This window comes from Andrena cerasifolii, chromosome 14 (genome assembly GCF_050908995.1).
Source record: "Andrena cerasifolii isolate SP2316 chromosome 14, iyAndCera1_principal, whole genome shotgun sequence".
NCBI lineage: Eukaryota > Metazoa > Arthropoda > Insecta > Hymenoptera > Andrenidae > Andrena > Andrena cerasifolii.
This window is the reverse complement of record NC_135131.1, coordinates 1,132,831-1,155,401: the sequence shown is the minus strand read 5'-3', so window position 1 is coordinate 1,155,401 and position 22,571 is coordinate 1,132,831. Positions and strand designations below refer to the sequence as shown.

Here is a 22,571-nt window from a genome sequence, read left to right as displayed (position 1 = left end):
GCACATTCAGATATCGAAAAATGGTAATTCATTTAAAAAATTAAAAATGAAATTTTAGAGACTTCCAATTGGTTTTCTTTTCGATTTAGCTTTTTGGATAAATGAGTCTTAAATGTGTTATTTTAACTGCAATTTGTTTCTGCGTGTTTATAACAAGTTTATAAACATACATGTACACGCGTTTGAGAAAACAGTAATCCTAACATTATTAAATAATTAATTTTCCACTGAGTACAAATTCGGGGCAAAGTGACCGGGGTAAACTGAAAACAATGGGAGGACACCATCTGGTAGACACCGATTTTGATGAGCCTTGGCACGATGGATCTATGTTAAAAATAAGTAAATAGGTGTCCGAGCGTTTCAGCTAATACGCCTTAATAATAGAGATATTTGCATGTAAATTATTAAAAATTTCATAATCGCCGTGGGGTTTTAGTGGGTAAAAATCCCAACACTACCCTGGCGCCCGCGAGAGATTCCCTTCTGGAGACGTCTGGGTGCCTTTTAAAGATGTCTCCAAGTTAAAAAAAAAATATATATAAATTATTTTTTTTATAAATTTTTTATTTTAACTTGGGGAAATCTTCAAAAGGCACCCAGACGTCTCCAGAAGGGAATCTCTCGCGGGCGCCAGGGTAATATGGAATTTTTACCAATTAAAACCCCTCGGCCACTATGAAATTTTTAATAATTTCCATGTAAATATCTCTGTTATTAAGGCCCATTGGCAGAAACGCTCGGACGCCTGTTTACTTATTTTCGACATAGATCCATCGAGTCAAGGCTCATAAAAATCGGTGTCTACCACATGGTGTCCTCCCCTTGTGAGCTGCAAAGAAAAAATGCGCGAGTGATGTGCGCAATAACCTAACCTGTCAGCTAGCTGGAAAATCACGCGGCGTGATGGAACAGAATCTAACCTCAAAAAAATGAAAAATCTGCCACAGTTTTTGACAACCATGGTTAAAAAAACAACAGAAACTCACGTGCTACAACATATTTTTTTACATGGGCTTCATTTACAAGTTACCGTCAAAATAACCCACCAAACGTCGCGGTGCATGTTAATTTGGCTGATAGGTCATCCATGTTAAAAAAATGCGCTTTCATGGTGAAAATGTCGTTGGCCAATAGTAGTACTAACAACGTTACTAACAACAGAGCTTCGATGACCCGAAAATTCCGATTTTGTTATACTTTCCAAGTTTGTAGAGGAACACAATAGAAGCTTCAGACAATTATTTTTCTACTACTACTTACTCTATTTGTATTTGTATTTTTGTTTTTCCCCTGTGTTTTTAACACAGGATGGCGTTTTTCAAGCATTTTGCTTATACTGCCCAACGAACGATAAGAGTGAGGGAGTTGGAGTTTTAGTCATTTCCTTTTTCCCTCCTCTCTCCTTCGGGTCCCAGCGGCAGCGACGCACCGGGAGACACAACAGGTGGTCACCCATCTTTCCCCAGTACGCCGCCCCGTGATGCTTAACTTCGGTGATCTTACGAGAACCGGTGTCTCCATCACGTTTTGCGTTTTGTAGATTGTTTATCTAAACGGTGTCTCCATCACGGCCATGGCCGCTGGTTACTTACTATTTGTATTTGTATTTGTATTTTTGTTTTTTCTGTGTTTTTACACAGGATGGCGTTTCAAGCTTATTTTTTGCTTATATTGCCCAACGAACTATAGTCCCATTTTATTTTATCCCTCCGCTCTCCTTCGGGTCCCAGCAGCAGCAGTGCACCGGGAGAAAGGTGGTCTCCCATCTTTCCCCAGTACACCGCCCCGTGATGCTTAACTTCGGTGATCTAACGAGAACCGGCGTTTTCCATCACGGCTACGGCCGCTGGTAAACTTACTATTTAGTTCTTCATGATGAGGACACTCCTTAACCCACCGCGGCGGGCGCGCCGTGGGCACACTGGATCGTTTATGTCTTGCGAAAATTGCCTCTTTTCCTGAACTTCCTTCCGAATTTTTTTTTTCCTAATTAATCCTTTAAACATTTGGCTCAAAGAACGATTGTATATTACAGTAGAGGCTTGAATAACTATCTCATCATTTTTTCAGATTTTTTGAAAGTCAAAAACAGTAAAGAAAACAGCCATGGACTTAAACGACCATGTGTGTTCACGGAAGATGCGAAAATAAGTGTGCCCACGGTGGGTTCAAGGATAATGTATGTTTTCGTATTTTCCTGCACATCTTGGTATAATTTTCTCACCTGAGTCATACCAAAATAATTATTTAATTCTTGATTTTCAATTAAATTCAACATAAATTATATTAATTTTTAAACCTCTAATTTAATTAAATTTCAATATATTGCATCAAACTAATTATTTAATTCTTAATTCTTAATCACGTCTCCCTATTAATTCGGATAGTGGAGGTTCTACTGTACAATGGAATCGCTATTATCCGAATTACGTCTCGATACAAGAACGAATATTTATTGTGCAATATTCATACGTACATTTTAAAGAAAAATTTAATTATTCTACCAGTTTCTAATCCACTTTCCCAATTTTCTCAACTGCTAGAAAAACTCAACTGCATTTTCTTAATATCGTGATCTCGGCGAGATTACTTTCTCGCAATTTCAAGGTAGAAAGTCTGATCGAACGTTCGGTTGAACGATATACGAATAATTATTGAACATTCGGTTGAACGGAATTCAGATAATGGTGGTTCTACTGTACTAATAATCTTCAAGTATTTGAAACTGTATTACAGACAGATATTTCCTACATATAACATTGGAATAAACATGAAATCACAAAAAATTGAATTATTCCATACTGAAAATTTGAAATGTATTGTAGGGGAGAGGTGGGATGAACGTATTGAAAGGAACATTGTAATTATCTGAAAGATAAAGGATCTTCCCACGACGAAAGTATTTTCATTTTGTAGCAACACTAATGCATGCCCAAACACGCGTAACTGCAAGTCGCTGCTATTTCAAAGATGACGGTGATACACGGTTGAATTTTTTCGTGCCTCAAAGTAAAATATTTTATGTTTCCTCGAAACGTTTTGCCAAGTGCTGTTACCAATGACTGATTCCTTTATTGTTACATCTGGACTGATATTTATTCAGGAACAATGAGACGTATGTAACTGCAGAGATTAGATTTTCAATTGTGTTGTCATATTTATGAATGGGGCACAAGAAAAATTTATAAAAGGGACACCCCTTTTCTAACAAGGAGAGGTTCCCAGGAGTCCGCCACCGATTGCTTTGAATTTTGGATATTTTAGAGGACCGAAAAATAAGGAACAGCTGTCTTTTTATTTTGGCCTGTTTTCATATTTAGGAGATGAAACCACCCATATAACTTTGAGGGGTAGTTTCACCCCCTAAACATGCAAATAGACCACTATAAACAACACGTATATATTATTTTTCTGTCCTCTGAAACATATCCAAAAACCAAAGCAATCGGAGACGAAAATCTTATGAAGTTTGGGGGGTGGTTTCACCCCCTAAACATACAAGCAGGCCAAAATAAAAAAACACGTATATTTCGGTCCTCTAAACATATCCGAAATTCAAAGCATTCGGAGGCGGACACCTGGGAACCTTTCCTTGTAAGTATTCCCTTCAACATCTCACTATGATAAACCGAACATTGTTAATAAAATAATATTTACCACACATCAAAATGTTTTTGATCAATTTTGGTGCCAATTAAGATCTTTTAATTAACATGGTTTGGATTAATCTAAAGGTGAAGGTGGAATCTGACGGAACATGGATCGGCGAGCCAATCGGGCTCGCCTGGGCTCGCCCAGGCTCGCGAATCGGCGATCCATGAGCGTTCTCTCGGCGAGGACTTGGCGAGTTGGCTCGGCTCGCCTAAGCTCGTCGACTATCACCCAGGATCGCGTGTCGGCGACCCATGAGCGTTCTCTTGGCGAAGACTTGGCGACTTGGCTCGGTTCGCCTAAGCTCGCCCAAGCTCGCCTAGGCTCGCGAATAGGCGATCCATGAGCGTTCCCACGGCGCGGGACTCGGCGAGTCGGCTCGGCTCGCCTAGGCTCGTCGACGATCACCCAGGATCGCGTGTCGGCGGCCCATGAGCGTTCTCTCGGTGAGGACTTGGCGAGTTGGCTCGGCTCGCCTAAGCTCGCCCAAGCTGGCCCAGGCTCGCAAATCGGCGATCCATGAGCGTTCTCTCGGCGAGGACATGGCGAGTTGGCTCGGCTCGCCTAAGCTTGCCCAAGCTGGCCCAGGCTCGCGAATAGGCGATCCATGAGCATTCCCACGGCGCGGGACTCGGCGCGTCGGCATGGCTCGCCTAGGCTCGTCGACGATGGCCCAGGATCGCGATCGGCGATCTATGAGCGTTCTCTCGGCGAGGACTTGATGAGTTGGCTCGGCTCGCCTAAGCTCGCCCAAGCTCGCCCAGGCTCGCGAATAGGCGATCCATGAGCATTCCCACGGCGCGGGACTCGGCGAGTCGGCTCGGCTCGCTTAGGCTCGTCGACGATCGCCCAGGATCGCGAGTCGGCGAGCTATGAGTGTTCTGACGGTGCGTGGGCTGGGCGAGTCTCGTGCCAAGCTCGACCAGGCTCGCGAGTCGTTGAACTATGAGTGTTCTGACGGCGCGTGGGCTCGGCGATTCTCGTTCCAAGCTCGCCGATCCACGTTCCGTCAGATTCCACCTTGAAATCAGACGGCTCATGGCTCCGCGAGCCGGCTCGGCTCGTCTACCTCGTCAAGTCGACTTGGCGAGCCCGACTCGACAAGCCATGACCGATCAGAAGGCTCGTGGCTCCGCGAACTGGCTCGGCTCGTCTAGCTCGGACTTGGCGAGCCTGGACAATCCGAGCCATGACCAATCCGACGGCTCGCGACTCCGCGAACTGGCTCGGCTCATCTAGCTCGGGCTTGGCGAGCCATGACCGATCAGACGGCGCGTGGATCGGCGGTCTGATTTCACCTTAAGGATTATGTGTTTGGTTTTTAATGAAAATATTATCTTTTGCTTTTTAATGTGAGGATTATTTTTTGTTATTTAAGTATGTAAGCTTAATATAAAGTTTGTTACAAATATTTTGGCAATGCCGTGGTATTTATGTAACTTAAGAGAAACGTCGACTTGTAGACTCGCCGACATCAATGCTGCGATTTCGGTACCAGCAGAAATAATAGTTAAAGGAATAATATTAATATTACCTTGTTTTGTAACACTGTCCAATTTATAAACACCCATGTCCCTTTCAATGCAGCCAATTTATGAAAGGGCCAAACCCACTTTCTTAGAAAGCGAAAAATAAGACATGTAAATATACAGAGAAGCTTAACAGGACCGAGTACCGTTATAGCCAGATAACTGGCCTTTCTAATGTTACCAATTAGAACGTGAATAGTTATTTATTTTTTTACTATCTGCTCCTAAACAGAAATGTCCCTTTCATCCCAACTCTCCCCTACATATAGGTACTGCAAGTACAAAGAAAATATGTTATAACTATAGAATAATAATGTACTAGATGAAGTATATTATTATCAGGTATAAATATAAACCACAAAAGCATTTAGAAAATACGTGATAGTAATACAAATGCCTCTCCATTTGCATAATACAGACATATGTATGTATGTACATAAATTATGGTGGATAGCTAGATGTAGACGACGAAACATTTTTTGGTCCCCATCCCTAAAATGGTTCCCGTTCAAAAAAAAATAATATGCGTAAGGGGTGGACTGAAGTACCCCGCGATGCCTCAAGTTTTACAAGTAAAATTCCATAAGCTGAAGCCTAGCGGACTATAGAAAGCCCTCTAGCAAAGTTATTCAGCTACGTAGCTCCTCTTTTTCTTTTCTTGTGTTTATTGGTACTTAGGGTATCTTTCCGTACCCCCACTGCTGAAAATCGCTGCCGATTACAATGGCCCCTGCAGCTATCATTTTGGAGGCTATTGAACCGTTCATTCTGCTTCAGGCTTTAAATCAAAATTCCTTACGCGATTTAAATCTGTCATTATCTTCAGAAGCAAGATACTATCTAACGCGAGATTCAGTATCTATTTAACGAAACTTTCCTTTATTCATTACCTTGCATTGTTTGCAACACTGTACCTTTATTACCTTCCTTGTTTAAAATGCCCTATCTAGCATTGGGAAACATCCGAGAAAACTGAAGTTTTGCCATTTTCTTTGTGCCGTGCTTGTGAAAAATTAAATAAATCAGACTGTTTCTAGATTTCTACAAAGCTCGCAGGGGTCTTCTGATTTTACTTAAAAGGTTTAAAGACGTGTGGAACTTCAGATATTTCAAGTTTTCTTGAAAAATGGGAAAATACTAGATAGGACATTTTAACTGAGGAGGGCAGTATAATCTTTTAACAATTTAACAATCCTCTCAGCTGTACCATTAATTACTTTTAATGTGTCTGCAATTGCTCACAATTTGCCCTTTATTGAAGTTATTTTCAGACCAGGTGGAAGGATTCGTGGTCAAAAATTAATTATTTATATCAGTTCTTTCAAAAAAATGCCATTGTATCTGCAGTAACAAATATTTCAATGCCCTTTGGTGGTAATTTAGAAATTTCTTTGTGCTTTGTGCGCAAAGCTCACAATGCACCCGTCCTGTTCTCGGATTCTATTGATAAATTAAAACCAAAGAATGCAGATGCAACAGCTTTAGGACGTAAATGCCATAACTGATGTTGAAATTCATTTACAGCAACGCGTGATATTGTAGGATTAAAAGATTGGTAAGCAGGTCTTTGGTAATTTATGAAACAGTTTATTAGATGGTATATTTCTTTGCGAGATATACCGTAGTTCCCATTAAGAAAGCCGGCGGAAGTAGTGCCTTCTGCAGTGCTCTGCGAAATTATGACATGTATTAAGTAGCTGCAGCAGGAAGTTATTAGAGAAAGGCAAAGAGATTAGAGTATAAGTGCAGTAGCGACAGCAATTGGAAGAATGTAAAATCTGCGTCAACAAAAAGGTTAGGCAATTATAATCTGAAAGGATCGTGCAATTTGAACAGGCCTTGAAATTTAATTTGCTATAAATGGGTATTAAATTACGTGGATGAGTATTGTTGTGTGTAAGAAATTTGTATGTTCTTTTCGAGCCAATTAGTTTCACGGAATGAGTCACAATTAGATTTGCTTTTGAAACAGTGATTATTTCAATATACCGGGTGTGGGCAAACAAACGCGATATACTTCAAGGGTGGATTCAGCACTATACAATGGTAAGAAAAATTTGTATAAGCACATGTCCGATTTGATTGAAACTTGATTCCAAGTTTCAGTAAGTTCCTTTTCCTAGAAGTTTGTATTTATCTAAATAACATACCTTCATTGAAAAGGAAAATATTATATACATATATAAATAAAAACAAAATTAAAAAAAAAATAAAAACCTACTTCAAAAAATAATAATAAAAATGCACTGAAAAGTAAAAAATAATTTATTCCTTTATTTAATCTAAGATTCTCAATTTTTTAAGTCGGCGCCAGATTTACACAGTGCAAATGATGGGGTGCCGACATAAAAATTTGAGAATCGTAAATTACATGAAGGAAAAAATTATTTTTTACTTTTCAGTGCATTTTTAATATTTTTTATTATTATTTTTTAAGACGGTTTTTATTCTTTTAATATTTTTTTTATTTTATTTATTTATTTATGTAATATAATAAATATTATGTAATATTAGAACGTAGAGGGGACACGATTCCGAGCGATCGTTTTCGCTCCTTTCTTGCGGATGGCGAGAGCGAGATAGAAAGAGAGCGAATCAGAGGGACTGAAAGCGAGCGAGAAACGGTACGAGAAAGACGACGCGTTGGTATTTTGTCTCACTCTGTTTTTCGGGCGCCGGATACTCCGTCAAATTTCTTATTTTTTGGTGTAACTTGAAAGCTACTTGACCGATTTTGATAATTCCGTTAGATTTCTTATTTTTTGGTTTAACTTGAAAGCTACTTGACCGATTTTGATAATTCCGTTAGATTTCTTATTTTTTTTGTGTAACTTGAATGCTACTTGACCGATTTTGATAATTCTTACTCCATGACCTAAGTTGATCGAAGCCAAACTAAATGCAATAAGTTTCACAAAAATCGGTTCAGTAGTTACGGAGAAATTCGCGGACAAACATAATACGTATAACATACATACAGACACCTCGAACTGAGAACCTCTTTCTTTTTGAAGTCGGTTAAAAATGAAAATACAACTTCCGCAAAATAATTCTTTAAATACTATTTTTTATTTGTAAGTGCCTACTGCGCATACCTTCCTCTAATAGCATTCAGAAGTATTGCAAACTATTTATGGTCAAAAACAGTTATTCGTTATAACATTATTGACAGCTAGTAAAAGACTTACTGTTATTCAAAGTTTGAATTTCAAATACTACAGTTTTATCGACTATACATAGAGTAAGTTTCGTTTATCAACAGTCAATAATGCGAAATGTGCAACTCAAAGCATTGCTTGAAACTAGAACTATTCTTTTGGTCCGGGTACCCGGGTACTTGATGAGACCCTCGGGTAGATAAAATTACTCGGGTACCTGATGAGATCCTCGGGTAAATAAAATTACCCGGGTATCTAACCCAGACTCTCGGGTAGATAAAATTACCCGGGTACCTAACCCAGAGCCTCGGGTAGATAAAATTACCCGGGTACCTGATGAGACCCTCGGGTAGATAAAATTACCCGGGTACCTGATGAGACCCTCGGGTAGATAAAATTACCCGGGTACCTGATGAGACCCTCGGGTAGATAAAATTACTCGGGTACCTGATGAGACCCTCGGGTAGATAAAATTACCCGGGTATCTGATGAGATCCTCGGGTAGATAAAATTACCCGGGTACCTAACCCAGACCCTCGGGTAGATAAAATTACCCGGGTACCTAATCCAGAGCCTCGGGTAGATAAAATTACCCGGGTACCTGATGAGACCCTCGGGTAGATAAAATTACTCGGGTATCTGATGAGACCCTCGGGTAGATAAAATTACCCGGGTATCTGACGAGACCCTCGGGTAGATAAAATTACCCGGGTACCTGATGAGACCCTCGGGTAGATAAAATTACCCGGGTATCTGACGAGACCCTCGGGTAGATAAAATTACCCGGGTACCTGATGAGACCCTCGGGTAGATAAAATTACCCGGGTACCTGATGAGACCCTCGGGTAGATAAAATTACTCGGGTACCTGATGAGATCCTCGGGTAGATAAAATTACCCGGGTAGACAAAAATTACCCGACTACCCGAGTAGACAAAAATTACCCGACTACCCGAGTAGACAAAAATTACCCGACTACTCGGGTAGACAAAAATTACCCGACTACCCGGATACCCGTGAGACACCCGAGTAAATGAGATAGTTGAGAATTCCGATTTGACAGCCGATCGTCTTTCGACTTTCGATCATTTTCGGCTAACATCAGTAATGAACTTCAAGCAATTGAATGTGGCATTGTGTTTTAGAGTCTTAGAGCATATACTACTGGAGGTCTCATTGCCTTATGTCTCCTGTCTTCGAAACTGTCGCCAACATCACGCGAGAGAGAAATACATGTGCGAGCTGGTGCGAGTGAGAGGTGTACACCGGCGCATGAGCATTCCGAGCGATTGGGAGTCCCTCGTTCTACCTCTACTAGGCATACGTAAGCAAAAATTAAAAAATAAAAATAAAACATAGTCCTCAAAAAAAGTGAAATGAAAAATAAAATTAAAAATTTAAAAATAAAACATACGACGATGTAAGCAAAACTTAACAATAAAAAATAAAACGCAGTCCTCTAAATATAGCGAAATAATAAAGCCAACAATATTAATTAATTATCAGTCGTTATACGTGACCTACCTCCTTACCCAACAATCTTACCTAGTCCTTACCTAAACGTAGGTCACGCACGACGGCTGATAATTAATTAATATTGTTGCCTTTATTATTTCACTATTTTTAGAGGACTGTGTTTTATTTTTTATTGTTAAGTTTTGCTTACATCGTCGTGGTTTTTTTTAAATTTTATTTTTTTTGTATAAAGAATACCTCCTGGCGGGTTGTACAACGCTTTGACATACACTTTGGGGACTTATTTTTAATGTTCCATAACTTCTTAAATTCGCGTGTGAAAAGTGCTGAATTCTAATTTCATATTGGCGGCATTGCTGAGTGATTGATACTTGCAGCAGAATTTGGATGCAGCAAAGTAAACCGCGGGGAAGAGCATCGCTATTATTATACGCGGTTGTGTGGGAGCAGGAGTTACTACAGGTGAAAGTATTCCATTGACACCTCGGTAATACACGGTTCACTATCGTTCACGAGTCTTCTGCAGAATCTATCGTCCTACATCGTAAGCGCATAATTCCTTGCTTATTTAACGAAAGGTAATATTAAGAAAAAAAGAAAGGTAAATTGCACGCCGCCGCGTGAAACTCTTTTTCCACGCTTCTAACCAGCATTCAACAAATTTTAATCTGATCGACGATTAGTAAATAACTACTAGCACACGAGAATTCATTTATTCATTATTCGAGTGATTTTTTTGTATGTGTTAATAGCGCGGGAAAAAGCTGTTCGTAAGTAATTGATGAGAAGTACATTGCATGTAAAAAATTAAACGATAGATTTTACAATTATCGTGGAACTTAAAATAGCGTTGCATTCCTATTATACAGGCTGTCCCATTTAAAGTGAACCACCCCATTATCTCTTAAACTGTTCGTTACAGAAAAAAATGTCTCAAGTAAAATTTACTTTGTTTTGAGGAGGACACCTTGTGATGGTCACAAATGTTACCTAGGTGGACGTGCCTTCGAGATTTCAAAGTGACCTTTCTTTTTTTAAATAGAAATATGTATTTTTATTGAGTTGGACGTATGGCCCATTCCGTGAAGAATTCATCGACCTGTAATATGTTGGGGTCCCAAAGTCATTCAAGGTCATTCATTGCCATCAGAACTTCCCTTCGTTGAATTTCCAAAAATAAAATTGTTCGTTATTTTCGGTATTCGAAATGATGACTTCAGAGGTCAATGCATTGATTTACTTCTGAAACATTCCTTTCAATAACGAATAGTTTTGGAGATAATTGGAGGTAACAAATTTTAATTTGTTTAAGAGAAAAATATATGCGTAACTCGTTTCGTGGTTCAAGGACAATTTCAACGTAATGGAATCAAATATTAGTTACTACGTGCTTTATAAATAATTAAAACATTGATGAATAAGTGTTGCAGAAGTATACAAGTATAGTACAAGTACCATTGTTGTTAAGATAAATTCAATTATACTTAAGTGATAATGTGATAAAACATTCTTTTATGATTTATCACAGGATATTTCCCTAACCTCTATAATTCAGTAGGTATTAAGCTCTTTCAGAGATAAACATGAATTATACCACGATTCAAGACTTCTTTTACGAATAACGAATGAACAAATACTAATCAGCTTGTTATTGTTATTCATAGAAAAATTGGAACGAACAAAATTGCTTGTTATGTTATTTCCAGCAGTAAGGACTAACAAGGGAACACCACGAACCGGGACTCACCGATTGGAACGCAACTTTGTGGGTTTTTAGAGTGATTCAAAACAAGAACAAACGGTGTCTTTCATTTGGGCCCTATCGCCCTTTAAGGAGGTGAAAACTAACCTCAAAGTCAAATTGGCTCTTCCACTTTTTCACGTATATCTCTAAAAGTACAACAGACAGAAAAAAATGTTTCAAACGAAAGTTTAATGGTGCAATAAGCCCTACAAACTCCCGTTAACAAAATTTTGAAAAGAGTTACAAAAAATATATAACTGACGAAAAAAACTCTTTTCAAAATTTTATTTATAAAACATTTTATAAAACAAAAAACCATTCAATTTTCATTTTAACAATTTTTGTATATCTATTATAGTTTTCAAAGTATACAGGCAAAGAGAAAAGCAAAATACGAAATTAGGAAAATAGAAAATTAGAAAATTGGAAAAGACAAATAGAAAAGCAGAATAGGAAATTAGGAAAATAGCAAAATAGCAAAAATGAAAAAGAGGAGCAGAAAAAAATGACCTAATACTTCTATTTGTATTCCCAAAAAGCCTGCATAGTTTAAAGAAAATCAGAATTTTTGGGTTACCGAAGTTCCTTTACAAGGGTTAACTAAAGACTTTTAATTCCAAAATAATAGAGCAGCCACTATAGTGTACTATTGTTTGTGATACTTTCTTACCACAATTACATTATACGAAATACAACTGTCACCAATAAACAAATTATAAAATTTAGAAATCAATTGTGCAAATTTGTTAGAATTATTATTAAAGGCGTAAATTTTCCTACTTAAGTAGTTTGTATCATATCAATGTATCAGTGTAACATAGTTTTACTGATAAATAAACAATACTAACATTTTCTGAGATTGCTCAGTATTTGTACATGTACAATACAATAATAATTTCTTTTACTTTCATAAAGAACACACGTCTTTATAATATCCCAGAAAGGAAATAACAACCACAGCTGTTATTTCTCAAACACTTGTTTACTCTCTACTAACATAAGAAAGAAATAACATTATGACGTTCAGAGTGCATTATTTCATCAAATATGTAAACGTTTTACGTGACTTGGAGCTATGCTACGTTCATTCCTATCATTTCGTTGGAAAACCTTTAGCTTAAAAGTTATGCTAGGTGGTAATTTGTAGCGACTTTTCCTGTTCACATTCATTACTGTGCATTGGCTCGGAGTTAAGTATAGGTCGAAACTTTCCATTGAGATTCTCGAGGTCGACACTAATGATACATCTTTCGTATAAGCTTCAGGAACAGGGATTTTCCGCAGAGACGTTGGTATAGGTAGGAAATATTATTTATTAGGCTTTCCCACCATTCCTCTGCTGTCCTTATCGAAAATTTCCAAAGCTACATACTGCTGGGCCCATAAATCACCAGATTCTTGCTTGCTTTTCGGAAAACTCAGTTGTATATTATTCGAATTGGTTCGAATAACTGCATGTTTCTTTAACAAAATAACATCGCGAACCCGAACTCACCGATTGGAACGCAACTTTGTGGGTTTTTAGAGAGACTCAAAACGAGAACAACGGTGTGTTTCGTTTGGGCCCTATCGCCCTTTAAGGGGGTGAAACCTAACCTCAAAGTCAAATTGGCACTTCCACTTTTTCGCGTACAACTCTCAAAGTATAACAGACAGAAAGAAATGTTTCAAACAAAAGTTTAATGGTACAATAAGCGCTACAAACTTGTGTTAATAAAATTTTGAAAAAAGTTTTTTTCGTCAATTATATTTTTTTTTTTTAAGTCATTCCAAAATTTTGTTAACGCAAGTTTGTAGCGCTTATTGCAGCAGTAAACTTTAGTTTGAAACATTTTTTTCTGTCTATTGTACTTTGAGAGTTATACGCGAAAAAGTGGAAGTGCCAATTTGACTTTGAGGTTAGTTTTCATCCCCTTAAAGGGCGATAGGGCCCAAATGAAAGACACCATTTTTCTCGTTTTGAGTCACTCTAAAAACCCACAAAGTTGCGTTCCAATCGGTGAGTCCGGGTTCGCGGTGTTCCCTTGTAAGAATAAATTCTAATAGTCAAATATTTCATGCGGATGATAATTATTCGTTATTAGTAACATATTATTCTATTCATTTATTCGAATAATTTACCTTTATTTATTCGAGTATATTATTTACTTACTTAATGTATTATTTTCATGCAAATTTATTAATATAAATATATAAAAACTTTTTTAAAAATATATGCTAGTTTCATAGGAATTTGGAGTTCTAAATGCAAAAATACCCTCAGATTTAGATTGTAGTCTTTTCACAACTTACTTTTACGTTTTTGTGTTGTAATAAGGGAAAAAATAAATGTGGTATGAAAACTTTATTGCGCTTTTTAATTCAGCACCCATAAATATATCATATTAAAAACAGTTAAAATATAGAAAAAAGTATTTTCGTCGCTACGTTGTGTTATTAATCATACAATGTGTGATAAATTGTGGGATGATGTGGATAGAACTAGTGTAAAGTAAAATGCAACTAAAGTAAAAATTAAATAGTACGTCTGTTTAGCGACAGGGTGATTAACTAGTAACTTGGCCATGCTATACCTCTGTTCTAAGTAAATTTACAAAACAATTGTAGCAGAACGTTTTTCAGAATTTAATGAACTATATCTGTCTACGATTACGACATGAATTTTTTCGCAAATACAAGGGTACACTTGCAAAAAACAATTTTTTAAATGGAACGATATGATTTTTGTTCTAGTATACATGGGTTCCCCGAGTCTGAATAAACAAACAAGCAAGCGTTTTAAAGATTTTTACCTTTCTTTGGGAACATATATTTTACATCTAAACATTTGTTGTAATATTTAATGACTGTAATCGAATATTGAGATACTGGTAAAGAATAACTTGGTAAATTTTAGTAAACATTTTGATTATGTTTGCCAAATGCATTATGAAAAATGTAAACTTGCACCTTTCAGAGGCGATCCTGTTCCCCTATTTTGTTACAGTGATAAATATTTCAGTCTGGAGGCTATTAGTTATTATCACCATCTTCAGGATTTTCAGTATTGAAACTAATTGGGATTTAATGGTGCAGAACGTAAAATAAGTGGTAATTTTCCCAGACTTAAGAATTTGTGTTTTGTCGCAACAAACGACGCCCAATAAACTGAATATCAGGCTCGGACAAAAATGATTTGAAATAATGAATTATTTGAATTACTTTATTCTATCTATTTTAAAACTAATTTAGAAACATTACCTTTATTTTGTGTTATGGCCATTTCAATCGTTTCAGACTAATTTCTTACATCAGTTAACTGTTTTAAGTCACATAACCGGCGATCTTGCGTTCAGAAGCACCGTGTCGAATGTATCTAAAGCACAGGTATCACATTATAAACAAATAACGCAAATTAGGTACAATTTCAAAACCGTGAAATAACGTCTATTTTAAAATATAACAGCGAAATTTATTTCCCGCATTTCGCCTGATAGTCGCATTAGAAAATTTCTGTGAGATTATTTCTGAAGACGCTTATTCAAACACAAAATGAATTATTTAATTAGTAACTAAATAACCACACAATTCAGAGAAAAAACAGTTTGTTCAGATAAAATATTTCACTAGTGTTTGAAAATAACTTTTAATAAAAAAACCTCATACATTATTGAGTAATCATTTCGAAAATATTTTATTCGAATAATGACCAAGCCTGCTTAATATTTGGTCCCAATGAGTATAAATTCGAATCTTATGAAGTCAGATGGGCATGTACAACGAAAACATCCTCATTAGCGTCGATTATGCTAAACACAGTATTGTCTCAATCTAAGGTCGGGGTCTCTGACTCCGTCTAAGGTGAGCGCTCCCAACAGAATGAATCTATTGTTACTATACACGCCGGCCCCCCCCACAAAATTATGTAACTTTTGTAGGAAACTTTTTTATGAAATTTTAAATATAGCAGAAATATTTCAGCTGGTAAAGTGGGTTGAAATACCCTCTAGGTGTAATCGTACCTTGCATAAAAAAGCGGTAAACATGGCGTTTAGGGAACCCGCCTCCAATTACCCTGGCCTTCACACTTGTTAAGGCCACCCTCCCGAGTGATCTTCAGAAGGTTTTAACCGTCGCTGGTTGTTTGTTAAGAAGTTATTAACAAAATAACTTTTATAAGTAGAACTGTGATCGGTAGGTGGTTCAGGCCAGATTTGCCCGTGTGCAACTCGATTTTTGCCAGTTTTTGAGTTGTGACGTGTAATATACGTGAACAAAATTCTACATCATTTGGTGCACGTTTGATGCAAATCCGATAACAAATGAGCGATTTATTGCAAATTTTAAACCTGCACCCATTACTGTTTTGCGCGATATTTTTGTTTTGGGCAGCTCCAGATTTGAAAAATTCGCCAAAAATTGAAATAAAAATTTAACTCAATAACTAGTACTTATTGTGTGAAAATATATATTTTTCAATTCGTGTTCTCTTTTTAATTTTAAGTAAAAGTAATTTTATAAACAGTTTTTTCTAATTTACTCGAAGTTGGTAAAGATGGGGCAGCAGCCCTCTTGCCGCAAGGTCCTCATTTGTTGCCAATTTTTGAGAGACTTAAGATACAAAAAAATGGTCTTCCAAAAATGGATGGTCATGGGGATTTGAACCAGCAACTCGGGAATGGTGCGTTCAGCTATTTACCGCTGTCGGAGGAGTATGTGTCTCGCCGGGATGTTATTCTGCAGGGAGAGTATGTTTCTGAAACGCATTTATTTATTTTAAGGGGTTATACCTAGTCAGGCGTCCGAAAAGAAGCGAATGTTTGTGAATTTTTTTTGAAAAAGCAGAAGCACATATTCTTACAGAACTTTTTGCACTTAAAAGAGCAACATTTAAAGAACATTTGGAAAAATTTTTGAAGAAAAATATTTACGTTTATAATAAAATAACAACCCACATCCAAGAAGCCTTTTTAAAATTTTGCTTTTCGGTGAGCACTGCCATTCGGACCCAGATTATCTAAAATCAAAATACAAAAAAGGTTTCGTTAATATATTAATGTATTCTCTGATTGGCGGAGGAAATTACCGAAATATTAATTTAAAACAAAATGGCGGCTATTTAAAGTTGAAATCACTAAAGTTGAAATTTTAATTTTTTCTACTATTTTTAAGTCATTAGGAAATTTCCTATAAAAATCTGACACATTTGGTACTTTCGCCCTAAAGTGCCCAACATGCTTCCCAGCGACGTTCCTGTCTCCTCGGAGAGAGGGTTGTAGGAGTCGTCCCACCTTAGCTAAAGGCGCACCGGTGGAGGGAGAACCGAAACATCTGTTTTAGGAGTGCATTTCCCCTACTTGGGAAGGCCTGACATAGATGACACGAGCCTGTTACAACCTTTCTGCCCGAGTTATCTGAAGCTTCCGAAGTCGCAGGCTGAATGTCCGGAAGACTAGTTGGCCGGCCAAGTGTAGTTGTATATATAATGCCTCATAGTTTGATCGAGGATTACGATGATGCTTTCCACGTACCAGTTCTGTGCTCAGTGTTTGAATTGTTAGCACCAGCACATATCAGAACTCCCAAGACTGCATACATTTCGTTACACACATCACGGCTGTTCATGTTAGCGTCTTTCCTGGATTTTGGGCGTTGTATTCTTGATGTACTGCCGATGACTTTTTGTTGGTGCGACGAACTATGACATCAATTCTTTCAATGGTGAATATCTTCTTGAACGTATCACAAATTGATAAAGTTTCTGTGCTTCTGTGTGGGCCAGCAGCCCTCGTTTCACCTTCTTCGCTTTGCTCTGTTACAAATAATAGAATATGAGTATAAAGACAGTAATAGAATAAGTATAATTACATAGCAGTGTTCAAACTTACGATTATCATTAGTTCCTTCGCTGCCGGAAGACTCTATGATTCGCAACTGCCTTGTTGCGCGCGGCACAGGAGTCAGGGCACCAGTCGTCGTCATCTGAAGACACGCATTTGATCTCTGCATCTGATTCGCCGAGTAACTCTTTCAAATACAGATCCTGTTCTTCAAGATTTAATCTATAAAACAAATGTGCAACACAAGCAATGCTATGATATCCTCTTGTAAAAGACCAAAGTAACATCCCATAATCATTTATCTCACCTCGTAAACTCCGCCTTCGATAACTCCTCCATAGCACGCCTGTCTGATTGTGTTCAGTTAAAAAGAATAGCGTACACAGTTTGTCCAATAGCACAATGCACAATAACTAGATGTTTTGTCGAAGCACAAACTTTACACATATTCGTGGGAATACGCGAAGTCTTCTTTCCTATGAACATTGGACACGTCTGTTCATGTACACTGGATCGATAGATACTGGGCAGGGCGCCTTTATAGTACTTGGCAGGTTCTTTTTGGCTAGTAGAGGCCTTGAAAACTTGGATCTAAGTAGCAGCTGTCGCCTACAAACGTAGAAAACCCAAAAACACGCGATGAAAAGTTGTAGATTTAACAAAAAAAACGGGGTGGGCACCCTGGTTATTGAACAACGTAGGGACGATAGATTATTGACATAAGGGTTAACAAAGAATTACCTTTTCAAATTTTGATTGAAGGATTTATCTTATTTCAAATGTCCCAACTGTCTTCCAAATCCTGCATAGGGTAGACCGGGGGCGGTAGTAACAGGGGGCGAATACAACACGCTAAATATCTCAAAGCATATAATAGATATTAACACCAATTTCGGATATATGATGAACAATGGCACTTGGAATACACACATCCATGTCCTAGCAGTACAGACACGCAATTGACATGGATAGTGAACAAAATAACTTCTCGATACCCTAAAGAACTTTGGTAATTATTTACTTTAGCGATTCCTCACCGATTTTGATGAAATTTGGAGATGTCGCGAAACTCCGCATTTTGAACAATTTTTTCCTATACATGTTACCGTCGCTCGGTCTTAGTTTCCGAGATAGTCGCAAAAATATTTTTTAAATTTCTTGCGTTGGTGTTATAATTTCAGTTAGTTTTGTGTTAGGACCTTGAAGTATGTTGTCAAGGTCATCATTCTGAACAACTTTTCCCTATACATGTTACCGCCTTCGTTTCCGAGATATTTGCGAAAACATGGGTTGACTTATTCCGATACAACGCATTCCACTTTCCAACCTGTCCCGGGTATTAGTATTGGTTGGGGCTAGATTAGCGCGAGGGAGCGCGCAAAGTATGGCAGCGAACCGATGTGAGTCCGGGTGTTGGCGAGAGCGCCCACACACCCAACAGGTGCTCCCGAAAGCAGCCTCTTCCTAGCAAAAAAAAAAATTATGTTTTACAATCAGAGCCGGTGTGTTGACGCCCTGGCGGGCATCCGCGGCCGAGCGGCGGTAACATGTATAGGAAAAGTTGTTCAGAATGATGACCTTGTTAACATATTTCAAGGTCATCAAAATCGGTGAGGAATCGCTAAATAATTACCAGAACTTTTTCTTACTGACTTAAAATTGTAATACTGATGGTTACTTAGCACTTTTAAGCGTTAGTCAACATTTATAATTGAAGTTCAAATGCATGGTCGGAGGCGATTGTAATATCGGCAGTCGGGGTCAGTTGTACCGCAACAGAACCGAATAGGGGCAAAGAAGGCGAATAATATTGTCTTGTTTGCTCGGAATCCTATAGCATAGCACAAGCAAATTAAATAAAAAATGGGCACAACATACTGAATGTAAGGATTGAGCACACGAAGAGTGCACCAGCCAAAACGTTTTTTATTTCTCTCACAATTGCGATACCGCATAATTGGTTATAAATTTCACTTTTTTCATTTACTATTATAATTCAAATTAATAAATATTTTAATTTTGTAAAGTTAAATTCGTGCTACTATCGACTCCACGCAGCCATCCCTGACCCCGGGTTGGTTGTAACACTTTCTCCCCTTCTCATTTTTTATTAATAACCTGGACATTATTTGACACGCAGCGAAACTGATGTGTTCTCAATAGTGTCGGATAAGTAATTAACATTTTCGTATAAGAACTTTTGTTCTAACTGTAATAGTTCTTGCGTAATCGTATTCCAAGGTCAAAGTGTCACTACCACCCCCGGTCTACCCTACGCCTGTTTATTCCTCTCAGCCGTAGCCAGCCCCCAAGAGGTTGGTCCTCGTTTCATTGGTCGTAAAAATAGGCACGGATCATTTCTTATACACCTGCAAGAGATTGAATTTCACAGGAAGAGGATTTAAAATTCAGTGCACGAATGAAAGATATATTAAGAAACATCGAAAGTGACGTTCACATATGTATATATAAGCTACAAGTAAGAACAAACATCAATGCCGATTTACTTAACACAGACAACAACCAGTCGCTAATGAAGACGTTCATTAGCTAGAATCATCAGGGGTTGCAGGATATTTGACGTTCGCAAGTGGGTTGAACATACTCCCCGAGTGCGGCAGGGTTGGAAATCTGTAAAATGTTCGATGTGATCGCACGACGTCAGGTGTATCGCGGTAACAGTGAAAGATGAAAGTTTTATTACCAGTCTGATTGTGAGACTGTCCGTATCAGATTCATGTAAATTGTAGCAGTTTGCATTACCTAAAAACCATTAAGCTGTAAATATCCGATTATCCTGCCACCAGTCGGGCAAAATTGATAATCGAAGAGGCACCTACCGTGCCGAACGTAGCCAGACAGAATTGGATCATTTTCCCTCCTGTAAGCTTTGGCGGATAGAGCGATATAACGGACAACAGAATCAGATTCTGAGCTTGTTTGGGCGGCAAATTGTACCACTCGATGTTATACGCGGCGGGACCGATCTCGCTACACTAATAAATCTCAGGAGTAATTATGCTAATAAAAAAAGCAACTCGAAACCTAGATTTCTATGTAAGTACCTGGTTAGACAGAAGTTCGCCTACGTAGCAGAATATAAATAAGTTAAAACTGAAGGAGATCACTAGCACGATGAGGGTTGTTACGTTTATGGTTAGCTCCTCGCCCCATTGCTAGAATCATCGTCAAACAATCCTCATAACTATCAAGGCACTGTAACGCTAGTTTCCGAATTTAACGGGATACTGATAGACACTAATCCCCGTTACGCACTTGCGACGAGTTGCCGGCAACTTGGCGACAGGGGTCCTGAAACCTTTGTTGTCCGCCACGACCAACTGCGTCCGAACTCATACATCCCCGTGTACCTCGTGGCTGTCGGCGACCTGATCGCCGGCAACTTGTCGCAAGTGCGTAACGGGGCTAAGTTTTACCGTGACAAGGCAAAATCCGAGGAAACATAAAAGGAACGTGGACTCCAGGATTTGTATCAAGCATATCTCGTAAAAGGCCTCCTGCATGTTCTTGGAGAATCTAAAATGTTCACAGCAGTGATCTCTTCGATCTTCGTACAGAGGTAGGAGTAAGAAATTCGCGAACAGATGAATGACACTTATCTCAGAGGACCTGGGACCTCTTACCTCAGGATCTCCACGTGATCTCGAATGATCAGTCCCATGGTGTCGCGTCCGTTAACCTGCAGCTCCATAACGCACTCGTTCAGCCGTGATATCTGTATCTTGATCTGCCCAATGATATGAGTGACGAAGTGCACAGCTAAACTGTACACACACAAGCTGATGGTGTACTTGGTCAACCCCGCGAAAGACTGCATTGTCACCACAAACTGAGTTGCAAGCCTGAACTGCGAATTTAGGATGAACTCGTAGCCACGATGCGATGCTGGCTTGTCGTAGCGATCGGATTTCGACGCTTTTTGGATAAGATACAACGGTATCACAACGTGAAGGAACATGCCTCCAGTATAGAGCATTACAGCGCTTATAGCGACGAGCTGTCGGCTCATGGACACCTGCTTCAGCATGATAGCGCGGTAGCTCGGGTTCTCCGTCGCCTTCCAATCTTCTTCCATATGCTTGATGCAATTTCCGAGCTTTCTTCCCCTCAGGCCCATTAAACAGTATTTAAGGCAATTTGTTACGCTGAAGGTCATCATGCCGAACACTTGTACCCACTGGAGCACGCTCGCATGCGCGAAGATAACGAAACGCACGGGCGGTACAATGCTAAACAGCATAACGAAGGTGTACCACATGACCAAGAAAACGGATAAGATTTTCTCCCATGTCTTTGTCTTATAGTAGATCATACTCCACAAGCCCAGTGGTTTCAGAAAACATTTGCACAATTGCAATGTATAGCTTATATCTTTTTCGTAATGGTGATTCTTCGGTTTGTCGTCGATCTGACGACCCGATTGTTTATCCATCCTGACGGCTTCGGTGGACATCGTGGACTGAACAACTGAACAGACGGTTTCGGTGTTGTCAGAACGCAAGCGCGTAATCCATGTCTGGGGATAATTACTGCATATCGGGGTTGCAAACTTTGCGGTGGTAAATCCGTCGTCTCCAATTACCTACGCCAATCTTTTGCAGGTATAGAACGTTTCTTAGGTATGCAGAATACACGGAGTGGGAGGTGACAGCTTTGGGCGTTAGCGATACAAAGGGCATCAGCGTATGATGCATCGACAACTATAATTATTTAGCGTGGCGTGCAATTTTTCGGTGGGGGAAATTTGTCGTGCTGTTATGAAAACTGAAAGTTTAGCTTCGTAACCTCTGTTTGTGCTGGGGGTGAATAATTTACCACCGTAGTACCATGACATTCGATCAATCACTCACTTCTGTCTATACGCATCCGACAATGAGTGGAGAATCCACCTATTGCGATTGAACTCACCAATTTCACTGTAGTGTATATCCATTTAACCGTGAATGCGTATCCCATTAGGGTGGAATTTTTTTTGTGTTTCTCATACAGGGTATCCCAGGAGAGGAGGTCAATATTCTGCGAGGTCATAGCATGAAACATTCTAAGAAAAACGTTTATATGTATGTATGTACATACAAGTGTATATTTGCAAAATTATTGATATCAAAGAACCATTGCGAACCTACTGTTTATAGTACTAATATATTAAAGTGAAACGCTGTTTATTCGTC

The 22,571-nt window shown here is 38.7% G+C and overlaps 2 protein-coding genes across 3 annotated transcripts in view; both read right to left on the bottom strand.

The window, feature by feature from the left end:
• LOC143376232 (uncharacterized) overlaps nucleotides 1-22,571 on the bottom strand; it is a 379,865-nt gene that overhangs the window by 241,832 nt on the left and 115,462 nt on the right. The gene's annotated exons all lie outside the window — the stretch shown is intronic.
• Nucleotides 15,785-22,036, bottom strand: LOC143376156 (odorant receptor 13a-like). Its single transcript, XM_076826084.1, has 11 exons — nucleotides 21,024-22,036; nucleotides 20,817-20,916; nucleotides 20,445-20,555; nucleotides 20,220-20,375; nucleotides 20,084-20,142; nucleotides 18,121-20,010; nucleotides 17,687-17,988; nucleotides 17,428-17,601; nucleotides 17,071-17,351; nucleotides 16,471-16,556; nucleotides 15,785-16,295 (listed from the first exon to the last, which is right to left on the bottom strand). Coding segments are annotated over exons 1-6 (1,257 nt in total). The 5' UTR covers nucleotides 21,854-22,036; the 3' UTR covers nucleotides 15,785-16,295; nucleotides 16,471-16,556; nucleotides 17,071-17,351; nucleotides 17,428-17,601; nucleotides 17,687-17,988; nucleotides 18,121-20,009.

Excerpts from the sequence above, each read along its gene's own strand:
- LOC143376156 (XM_076826084.1), bottom strand. The coding sequence starts at position 21,853 with ATGTCCACCGAAGCCGTCAGGATGGATAAACAATCGGGTCGTCAGATC. Across the intron at positions 20,917-21,023 it reads GATCACGTGGAGATCCTGAG|ATTCTCCAAGAACATGCAGG; the intron begins GTAAGAGGTCCC and ends TGAACATTTTAG. Across the intron at positions 20,143-20,219 it reads GTCTGGCTACGTTCGGCACG|GTAATGCAAACTGCTACAAT; the intron begins GTAGGTGCCTCT and ends AATGGTTTTTAG.